General features: G+C 37.4%; 1 protein-coding gene across 1 annotated transcript; it reads left to right on the top strand.

Moving 5' to 3' along the window:
- Nucleotides 1–4,504: 4,504 nt before the first annotated feature.
- On the top strand, nucleotides 4,505–11,048 carry LOC117224914 (uncharacterized). The gene is made up of 2 exons (XM_033478131.2): nucleotides 4,505–4,611; nucleotides 7,066–11,048. The coding sequence occupies exons 1-2, from the start codon at nucleotides 4,586–4,588 to the stop codon at nucleotides 10,616–10,618; spliced, it is 3,579 nt and encodes a 1,192-aa protein (XP_033334022.2). The 5' UTR covers nucleotides 4,505–4,585; the 3' UTR covers nucleotides 10,619–11,048.
- Nucleotides 11,049–12,126: the final 1,078 nt, after the last annotated feature.

Raw genomic sequence — 12,126 nt, 5'->3', positions numbered from 1 at the left:
TATATATTAAATAAAGATCGAATAATTAAATAAAATATTGAACTACATATCTACATGTATATGTGTTTTAGTCATTTCCTACAATTGTCACGTTTTATAAGTGGAAAATCGGCTAAATTCCTAGCTGCACGATTTTCTTAAGTGAGTGTATGTTTCTCAGTTAGCGACATTACGGCGTTACATTGAGGCACCCTTGTTCCGTGACGGAGCTTGTTGGAGCGAACGGTCTCCTAACTCCACCCTCTATCTTACGCAGGAGGTGTTTGCGCAGTTCACTGCCGGCATAATGTTCAAGCACGTCTACGTGCTAGGCTCGGATCGTGCTCCAAGGCCGAGCGAGGCTGAAACATTCTTCCATTTGATTTACATCGGAGTGCTCACACTATGCGCGCTGCTGTGCTCGTGGCGTGCCAGGCCGCCCGGCACCGTCCAAAATGTGTTCACACTTGAAGGCAATCCCGGGCCAGGCTTGCTTCGCCCGCGAGTCACGCTGCACCAAAAACAAAGCAAGGCGGAACTACGGAATTGGTACGATGAGGACAGAGTGCGCAATTTCGTTCTAGCGTTGCAGGCAATAAACCCGGGAAAGCACCTCGACTTGACGAAACATGCAAGAAAAAAGGAATCTAGGCGGTTGTTCATTTAACCCTTTCGCTACGGGCGGGTTCTCCACCGCGGTACTTCCGCTGAACGGAGCGCCGCGACATCACTGCACGCTACGCGACGCCGATCGTCAGCGGGAGTACCGCGGCGGAGAACCCAAGCTGCTTGAATGTTTTCGTACGAAAAAATTTCTCTCCAAAGGGTATTTATAAATAAAGGGTATTCCAGGGTATTTATAACGTCTTAGCATGCGCTCTTTAATTTACAGTATGAGAGGAAATAACATTATGCAATATAATGCATCTTATGGAAGGCCACTATAGTGGCCCATAGTACCTCAGTGGCATCTTATGAAAGGCCACTATAGTGGCCCGTAGTACCTCAGTGGCATCATACGAAAGGCCACTATAGTGGCCCGTAGTACCTCAGTGACATCTTATGGAGGGCCACTATAGTGGCCCGTAGTAGCGAAAGGGTTAAAAAATACATTTTAAATGGTACGATGAAATATAAATTTTAATGCAAGATTCATTTACACAAAGACTAAAATGGGAAGATAGTAGTGGCCATCGACACGTACAATAGTAATTAATTAGTATAAATATTAGTATAAAATAGTACAGTAATTAACAATCATTAATTGGTAACAATATTTAATTAAACGTATAATAATTAATCAATAATATCTAATAATAATAATTATTATTAATTTTATTATAACAATAATAATTAATTAACAATATTTAATTGAACAATAATTAAACGGTAACATCGAGAATCGAGTGCACGAAATTGAGTGGGATCTTTTTTAAAACGCAGGATCATTTTTAAAACTTGATGTAACCTTGACATAACCATCCGTCTAGTCATGTGCGAGTACAAAGGGCCCTTCATTAGGGAAAACAATCGCCTTTTTTCGTACCATCGCGAACTGATTATACAACAATTCCGGGAAACTAGATATTTGGACCACGTACGAACATCTCCGCCGCCATAATTGGACTGATTTTGACAGTATAAAAGCGTGGCGTTTTTGTTCGGTGATCAGGAAATTTTTCGATAGAGAAGCAGAATTTACTGTTGAATATTGTTTGAAGTATTTGTTCCGATACAATCTATTGGATCTCTAGACAAGCAAAATTTACTGTTAAATATTGTTTGAAGTATTTGTTCTAATACGATCTATTGGATCTCTAGACAAGCAATCGACGTGAGATATGTTTTTCCCAGGTCTATGCTCAATATCGAATTCAATTTGCTGATGAAAAGTCCACCACCTATACATCCTGCCGTAAGATTTTCCTTATTTTTTGAAGGTTTTGACGAATTTAATTGTAATTTAATTGTAATAGCAATTTAATTTAATTGTAATTCGTTGTCCGTTACTACTCAACCCTTTGCACTCGAAGCTATTTTTAACTGTAAATCTAAAACAATTTCTCTGTCTTATAGTATTTCTTTTATTTTGTAGAACAAAGTGTATTTTATGCGTATGAAATTGACTCTTGTGACTCGCACTACAGTTAAATCTAAACTTTGTTAACACTATGCCGTCCGCAGATCTTAGATATGATTCTTTTGTTTGACGCCGGCATAATAGCTTGGAAATTTTAGATTTAAAAAAAAATTTCGAAGATGGCGGTAATATAAATTCCTAAAATTAAGACACGTCATCCAAGAATTTTCGTGCTTAATTCTTAGTTAAATAAGCACAATGCTATAGTTAGTTTGCTGCCTTTTAACATCCAAGAAATATAGTTCAAATGTTACTTCAGTTTTTTAAAATGGCACCAAAGTGGTACCACCGGCGTACAACAGATAGTTTTTGCATGGCACCAGCGTGGTGCCACCGGACGGCATAGTGTTAACCCTAGAAAGATAACCATATGACAACGTACGTAAAAGATAACCATACGCTTCAGAGGCGCATGCTTTTCTAAGGCGTCAATTTTATACTGAGGGCTCAGAAAGACTGGACTGAAAAATATCGACTGTCCTCTTGACTGACTCGGGTCTCTTATTTATATTACGTCCCCCAAAAAGGCCACGCCTGTTTTGGGGGACTCGCTGTCTTCTTTTACCCCCGTTTAGTTTAGCGGGGGAGACAGCCATCGATGAACCCTCGCTGTAGGGGTGCGCTGGCCGTTCGGCCAGGCAGCGGTACGCGGCCGGCGGCTTTCTCCGCGACCAGGCATGCAGTACATCTGGCAGTGATAAAAAATAAAGAAACAAAGGAATTTCCGGTTCTTGCAAACGTCAAGGACGTTTTCTCTCCGTCGACCCCTTGACATCTGCAAGCGGACAATTTTATGGTTATTACGGTCGCCGGCCGTGTGCCGCTACAATACTAACAATGGATATTTATTTAAGTTAATCTAGTCATTTTAAAGGTTTGGCATTATTGTAAAAATAAAATGCATTTATATTATATCTTTTTATATTTTAAGTAATTTTAAACTTAAATCACTAGACCTTTATGAAAAATTAACAAAAATCAACAGTCTTCGCAGGCGCCTCTGCGACGTAGGTTATCTTTCTCGGGTTAATATAGAAATGATCTGAGAACGTGATACAACAAATTTTAACCTTTAGCGGACGAGAGGCGACTCTCGGTCGCCACGGCATTTCGCGCGGCAGGACGAATGGCGAGCGAGAGGCGACAGTCGGTGTTTATGTTAGATTTCGTTATCTCCAACATTATCCGACCTACTGTTTCATGTGAAAGTCCCTGAAGTGGTGGCGCAAATTATTTTTCCGGGGACTGGAAATTTGTTTAATCAATTCGTACATTCTCTACAAACATGTAAAAAGACAGAGAAACGAACAGCCAGTTACACATTTGAACTTTCGCAAAATTTTGATCAACAAATTGAGAGGAGATTATCGTCAACCACGAGACAGATCTTCAAGTTCGACATCCAACTCTGACGAAATTCGTCTAAACGGGAAACTGCATGTAATTGTTACTGGCACGAAGAAAGATTGTGAAGTTTGTTCCAGTCGAAACAAACCAGGGGGAAGACATGAGACGACCTGTTTCTGTGATATATGTCCAGATAAACCAAGAATGCATCTTGGTCAATGTTTTATAAACTATCACACCGAACGAAACTACAAATCATAATTTTTGTAAAATTATATTCATAAAAGTGTGAATATAGATAAACTAACGAAACATAACGTTTTTGTAAGATAATTTACATGTAAGATCATTTTATTGTACCATAGAAGACACTCGACATATTTGCAAAAATCGCCTCGTCCTGCTACCTGACTCGACCGAAAAAGTTGTCGTCCGCTAAGGGTTAATGGTGCCTCGGAGTCACCACTCGAGTGCAAAGGGTTAAACTGTAGTCCGTTACTACTTCAAATGTTCGGCCACAAAGAAAATATTTAAAATGTCTGATAGCTTTAATAATTTCTAATGCCTGAAGTTCGTATGGATGGTATCGTTACACCGGTTCTGTTGTTTTCAGACCGTTTTACAAAATTACCTGCGGCCTTCTCTCATGTTTTTGTATTAGAATTATTCCGTAGCCCTCGGCACCTGCATCCGTATGAAGTTCTACCCGACTAGGATCAAATGTAGTTTATAAAAGCATAGTGAGCATTTTGGGGTAAAGGTTTTGTTGAACATTTATTTATAAAATTAAAATTCGTGATCTACAGTCATCTACCAAATTGATATATCGGTACATTGATAATTATGATAATTTTAAAATTATGATAATACCGTTATTTATTAAATAAATAAAGCAATAAAGTGTCAACATCTCCGATCGCGATAATTGTCAGGACATTAATTTCTGTGGTAATCGCGACATCTCTTAATTTACTTCTGTACTGGATTTATATGTATTATGATTTGAATGGCGTTCGGACATTCGTGCGATATATTTGTCGTGCCTGGCGGCTACATTGTATGTTTCTGTGTGCTCGTCCTTCTTGTTGTACAGGGCAGACTGTCGACGTGTAAACACACATGGCTATGAAAATTATATTATACAGGCAAGTAAAATATATAGTTTTCATAAGGTAGATAAATTATTTGATCAATCCTTCAACAATAATTTTCTAGAAATTGGAATTTCAATAAATATGTTATTTATTTGATATTTGATTAGAGATATTTATCTGTGTGTTCAAGATTTCTATAAATATTAATACCTTTTTGAATAATAATGTATAATAGTTTAATGTAAAAATGATCAAATTAATGAATTAATGATAAACATGTTATTCGGAGCAAATTGAGCGGGGCAAACGGATTGTGAGATTCATTCGAAAGCGGACGAAAAATGCGTGAACGAAGAGTGCTGTGACTTTAAAATTAAATCTAACTAACCTAAAACTTCTACATTTCTTAACCAACGTTCGTTAACTACAAAAAATATAACTACTTAAACGCGTTTCAAAGTGTTGTTCTTATATACAAACTGATAGATGTATTAAAAAGTTAAATATTGTGGGATGAGGTGGAATAACGGAGTCTCCGATATAATAAAAATTAATTAAAAGAATATGTTTATTCGGCAAGGAAATTCTTCCTTCAAAGGAAGTTCTTTCGTACACTCGCGTCGGTATTCATTTATTCTAAATGACCAAAAATAAAGTTAATGACATAAGTGTAAGAACTTACTTACTATATAGATGTGTTTATTGAAGTTTAACAAAAATAATATAAATATAAAATTATGTAAATATATATATTTATAATATATAATAAATATGTATATATATAAAATATATATTATAAATTATATATATAAATATATATAAATAAATATATATATAATAAAAATATAAAAATATATATAAAATTACGTTAAAAAGCAAAATGTTTAATACAACTGAAGAAGGAAAGTATGTTGACATTGCAATTTAACGCGCATCTTACATTATTGTAATTTTGTTTAGTATGAAATTTGATATCCTTTGGCTCTTATTACTTCTAACAGGCGACTTGGCACATTTTTAATTATTTTTTTTTAGCGCAGTGGAGCTTAATTCATTCCATTTTTTCTTCAATGTTTCTATAAATTTTAAGTTTGTGTATCTTTCAGTTACTGTTATTCGACAATTTAATTCTTCTCACAAATGCTCGATCGAGTTCAGACCATAGAAGCAAATTTATATTGTTGATTTCAAATATTTCTTTTGCAACCCTTGATGCGTGCTTTAGGCCGTTGTCTTGTCGAAAGACGAACATTCAAATCTATGCATCGAAGGAAACAAATTTTCCTGTAATAATTCAATATATACTTTGAGCAAGTCAGTCTCCATTCAATTATTGCTAAATTTCCAATTCGACCGTTCTTAAAACAACCTTCATGTTTCATGGTTAGAGTCGCAAGACTTGATGTAAACAATTCTTACATATTGGCTTCCTTTACTTGACTTCATTTTAAATTTCGATTCGTTGCTTCAAATAACTGTTTCCTAGAATGAAATTGACTTTTTATAATATTCCTGAGTAAATCTTAAACATTTAAACTGGCAACATCAACTTTCGAAATACAATATGGCCTTTTTCGTGATATACGGTCATGTAAATTACCTTCATTTATACGAGATTTTATTTGCGTAATTCTAACGGGCAAACAAATTTTTTTTTCAATTCCCTGGCACTAAGAAATGGATTTTCTTTAACTTAACTATTTGTCTGTCTTGACAAATTTCTATCTCTCTCCGTCTTCTAGTGCTAGTTAAATTTTCTAACAATATTCATCTTTTGAAATATCTTTTTTAGACCTTCTCTTGAAATGTTTGCACGTCGATTATAAATTTGTACTCGTTCTGTCGCACTCAATTCTCTAAATTTTGTGAGAAAGTGCCTATTATGATATAAAATATATACACAAAATATATCATTTAAACTTCTTTAGATAGAACATCATGTAAATAATTAACTACAAACCTAATATTCTAATATTACAAACCTAATAAAAAAAAAGTTTAATACAAGTTGATTTACTTTCCGACGGTAGAACAATTCAAGGATTACGCTTTTAATTTAAAAATCTAAAGTAACACTAACAGTTCGGCTTCTCCTTCGATACCGATCCATCGTCAATGTGGGGGAAACGATAAACAACAAAAGGTAAACGTCAAAATTCAAACGAAAGCGAGTTACACGACAGTGATATGTAAGAATGCAAAAAATTTGAAGCTGTCAACATAAATACCGACGCATTCGTTTCTTGCACTCTGTTCGTCTTTCTCTTGTTCATGCTTTCTCACTCACGCTCTCTTGCTCGTAGAATTTTCTAGCATTCACGCATGTACATGCACGCATTCATTCGTACGCAAATTTTGATTCCGTTGCATTTCGGATCCTCTATTTCTCTTGACAGTGCCTCAGTTTTCCATAGTTACTGCAATATTCCCGAAATTTCTCTGCCCTATGGGAATTTTCTTCGGCATTTTTTTATTTCTTCAATTACATTCTTCCATCTTTTTCAGGTACCTGTCTAGCAACTTGAAAATGGTTGAATATAAGACGGATGAGAAAGAGGCCCATTCTAATGCTAAAGACGAGGATTCCATGATAGATGATAGCTCTGGAAACTTGGAAAATGTTAAATCGCTGCCGGATAAAAAACAGGCCGACATTGAAGCCAATGATCCTGATGATATGACAGATTCGGACACGGCTGCTAGCTCTGGAAACTTGGAGAATGTAAAATCGCTGCTGAATAAAAAACAAGTCGACATTGAAGCCAATGATTCTGATGATATGACAGATTCGGACACGGCTGTTAGCTCTGGAAACTTGAAGAATGTAAAATCGCTGCTGAATAAAAAACAAGTCGACATTGAAGCCAATGATTCTGATGATATGACAGATTCGGACACGGCTGCTAGCTCTGGAAACTTGAAGAATGTTAAATCGCTGCTGAATAAAAAACAAGTCGACATTGAAGCCAATGATTCTGATGATATGACAGATTCGGACACGGCTGCTAGCTCTGGAAACTTGGAGAATGTTAAATCGCTGCTGAATAAAAAACAAGTCGACATTGAAGCCAATGATTCTGATGATATGACAGATTCGGATACGGCTGCTAGCTCTGGAAACTTGAAGAATGTTAAATCGCTGCTGAATAAAAAACAAGTCGACATTGAAGCCAATGATTCTGATGATATGACAGATTCGGACACGGCTGCTAGCTCTGGAAACTTGAAGAATGTTAAATCGCTGCCGGTTAAAAAACAGGCCGATATTGAAGCCAATGATTCTGATGATATGACAGATTTGAACACGGCTGCTAGCTCTGGAAACTTGAAGAATGTTAAATCGCTGCTGAATAAAAAACAAGTCGACATTGAAGCCAATGATCCTGATGATATGACAGATTTGGACACGGCTGCTAGCTCTGGAAACTTGGAGAATGTTAAATTGCTGCTGGATAAAGAACAGGCCGATATTGAATCCAATGATCCTGATGATATTGCAGATTTGGACATGGTTGCTAGCTCTGACGGCACGGAGACAGATGAACTTTCGTTGGCCGATGTTGAAATTAAAAACAATGACGGCATGACAGTTTTGCTCTTGGCTGCCCTTTCTGGTAACTTGGAGATAGTTCGATTTCTGCTAAACGAAGGAAAGGCCGATTTTAATGCTACAGACAACAGTGGCATGACAATTCTGCACGCTGCTGCTGCCTCTGGTAACTTGGAAATGGTGAAATTTCTGGTGAACGAGAGAGGGGCCGACTTTGAAGCTACGGATCATGATAGCATGACAGTTTTGCACACGGCTGCTAGCGCTCATGAGTGGGACATAGTTAAATTTCTGATAAACGAGAAAGGGGCCGATTTTAATGCACGCGACAACAATGGCAGAACAATTTTGCACGAGGCTGCTGGTTCTGGTGAATTGGAGATGGTCAAATTTCTGATCAATGATAAAAAGGTCGATTTCAACGCCAAAGACAATAACGGCATAACGATTTTGCACATGGCTGCCGTTTCTGATAACATGGAGCTGATTAGATTTCTAATCAACGAGATAGGGGCCGATTTTAATCCTAAAGAGAGTTTCGCCATGGCATTTTTGCACACGGCTGCGAACTTCGGTAACTTGGAGACGGTGAAATTCCTGGTGGATGAAAAGAAGGTCGACGCTGGAGCTAGAAACGTTGACGGCATGACGGTTCTGCACACGGCCGCCAATGCTCATCAGTGGGATATAGTTAAATTTCTGATCAATGAGAAAAACGTCGATTTTAATGCACGCGACGACAACGGCAGAACAATTTTGCACACCGCTGCCGCATTCGGTAATTTGGAGATAATTGAATTTCTGATAGACGAGAAAGAGGCCGATTTCAATGCTAAAGACAACGATGGCATAACGATCTTGCATATGGCTGCTGTTTCCGGTAACTTGGAGGTAGTGAAATTTCTGATAAATGAGAAAAATGTCGATTTCAACGGTAAAGAGAATTGCACATTGTCAGTTTTGGACACGGCTGCGACCTTTGATAATTTAGAGACCGTGAAATTTCTGGTGGATGAGAAAGTGGTCGATTTTAAATCTAGAAACATCGATGGCTCCACGGTTTTGCACACGGCTGCTATCAGCGGTAACTTGAACGTAGTTAAGTTTCTGATAAACGAGAAAGAGGCCGATTTTAATATCACGGACGATGATGGCGTAACAGTTTTGCATATGGCTGCTGTTTCTGGTAACATGGAGGTCGTTAAATTTCTGATCGATGAAAAGAAGGCCGATTTCAATGTTACAGACAATAATGGCTTGACAGTTCTACACTCGGCTGTCACCTTTGGTAACTTGGACATAATTAAATTTCTGGTCGACGAGAAGAAGTTCGATATTGAAGTCAAAGACAAGACTTCCAAGACAATTTTGCACACGGCTGTTGTCAGCGGTAACTTGGAAGTAGTTCAATTTCTGATCGATGAAAAAGGGGTCGATTTCAATGCCAAAGACGACGATGGCGTAACAGTTGTGCACATGGCCGCTGTATGTGGTGCCTTCGATATAGTCAGATTTCTGGTGAACGAGAAAGAAGTCGATATTAATGCTGTCGACTGTAATGGCTTGACAGTTTTGCACGCGGCTGTTACCTCCGATAATTTGGACATGGTTAAATTTCTGGTGAACGAAAAAGGGGCTGATTTCGAAGCTAGAAACTATAACGGCATGACAGCTTTGCACACGGCCGCCAACTGTACTCACTGGACGATAGCTAAATTTCTGATAGATAAGGGGGCCGATTTTAATGCCAAAGACAAGAATGACACGACTATTTTGCACACAGCCGCTACCTTTGGTAACTTAGAAATGCTGCAATTTCTGGTGGATGAGAAAATGGTCGATGTGAATGCTAAAGACAGTAACGGCATGACGGTCTTGCACATGGCGGCGTCCTCTGATAACTTGGAGATAGTGAAATTTCTGACAAACGGGAGGGCCGACATTAATGCTAAAGATTCGAACGGCATGACAGTTTTACACGCGGCTGCTGCCTCCGGTAACTTGGACATTGTTAAATTTCTGGTGAACGAGAAACGGGTCGATGTCAACGCCAAAGACAACGACGGTATTACAGTTTTGCACATGGCTGCCGTTGTGCACGGCAACTTGAGCGTGGTTAAATATCTGATAAATAAGAAGAAGGCTAATTTTAAGGCTAAAGACAACAGCGGCATGACAGTTTTGCACTCGGCTGCTAGCTCTGGTAACATGGAGGTGGTTAAATTTCTGATAAACGAAAAAGGGGCCGATATTAATGCCAAAGACAAGGAGGGCAGAACTGTTTTGTACTTGGCTACTTTCTGTCGTAACTCGGACATGGTTAAGTTCCTGTTGAATGAGAAAAATGTCGATTTTAACGCTAAGGACAATAATGGCAGGACAATTTTGAACGTGGCTGATTTACGTGGTTGCCGTCATATGTTTGAATTCGTGGAAAAAAGGAAAATTTACGCCCCCCGGAAGAAACGGAGGAAGAAGAAAGGGCGTGGTAAGAACAGTGGTACGTGAGAAGGAAGCAGGTTCGGGCGAACAAAATGTTTTAAAAACGAAAAAATGGTACGGAGTAGGAAAATACGAATTTTTTCAATATGGCTGTGATTAGAACGAAGAAATTATTGAGTATGTTTTAAGCGATATATTATATAGAGAGTGTATTCGGTCAGAATAATATCATCGCTTATCTTTTCAAAAATCTGCCAAAGAAGTGTTTTGTACAGAAATATTAAGTATATATATTGTTCAATGATCTTGACTTTCCAAGATCGATTTCACAATGTTGTAACTCAGTGGAATCCTTCAATTTACTATACCATTATCTTTAGATGACTTTAAATTCAGAAACTCAGATACGATCAAGACAGACTGTATTATTGTTGTATTGTTACATTTGACAAATTGTTTTAATAGTTTTTATTATGAATATATAAGTATCGAACAATTTTCTTTATCATCGTTTCCGTTAATCAAACCCACATTCCTGAACTCAAAGCGATGCGAAGTCTATTTAACTGAAGCCAGGCTTGCCTTAATTTTTTAAAGGAAACAACTTGAATAGTTTCATCACGGATCATTGGAAATACCTAAAAATTGGTAGTTCATCTTAATAAATAAATCCTGCATTTTGGCCTCGTAAATTTTAATTTGGAAACAAATTTGAAAATTCATGCTATTTTTATTTTAATTTTATATTGTAGCATATAGAATGACTCTCTAAAATATTCATTACTAAGGTTATAATGTGACAATAATGTATGTATTTTTAAAAGCTGATAATGCTGTAAATTTAGCCACCTCATACACACACACACACACACACACACTTTACTCTATTTCAGTTGGATATAGTTCACTAGCTAACCGTTCCATTTACGTAGAGTTCGTTATCGTACCACGGAATTCTCTTACAGAGTCGATAATTCAGACCCAGAGACAGAAGAAGCATTGCATGCAATGTCCGCACGGATTCAAAGTCTGTGCAATGAGCATGACTCGAGCATACCTGTATACTTGATTTCAACTACGATCCTAGGAATTTCGGAGGACTGATCGCACTTTATGACGGATCCATTTAGAGTTAGAAGATTCAACATCGCATTGGAAAAATTAATAAATCTCTACCAACAACTCGGAGAGAAATTATTGCATTTTGAGAGATTGTTTCGAATTAGTTTTTAAATGTGTTCCAATGGGAATTTTCGAACCTATGTACTTAAAATAACGCGTTTATCAATTTCAATGCTTTGCCTCAGACGGTGCTACCAATAGGATTCATTTGGACCAAAAGAAACTGTTTAAATCCTAGCTATTTTTAACGACATATATTAATTCATTTAACGCGATCAAATTATGCAGTTTACAATCGAATAAAATCATTCTTTTCCTTTAGTTGGATGCTAATTGCGATCCAATGTAATTTGCGACATACTAATACATCGATTCTCTACATAAAGGAGCTCCACAGTGCCAAAGTCAGCTCTAATTAGACGAAGCTATATTTGTTTATGCAGGTCAACGTT

This window comes from Megalopta genalis, chromosome 13 (genome assembly GCF_051020955.1).
Source record: "Megalopta genalis isolate 19385.01 chromosome 13, iyMegGena1_principal, whole genome shotgun sequence".
In the NCBI taxonomy this organism is placed as follows: domain Eukaryota; kingdom Metazoa; phylum Arthropoda; class Insecta; order Hymenoptera; family Halictidae; genus Megalopta; species Megalopta genalis.
The sequence above is the reverse complement of the archived record's forward strand: the minus strand, read 5'-3'. Positions and strand labels throughout refer to the sequence as shown.

Coding starts and splice junctions, on each gene's coding strand:
- LOC117224914 (XM_033478131.2), top strand. CDS start 4,586: ATGGCTATGAAAATTATATTATACAG. Junction 4,612..7,065: donor ATGAAAATTATATTATACAG/GCAAGTAAAATA, acceptor CATCTTTTTCAG/GTACCTGTCTAGCAACTTGA.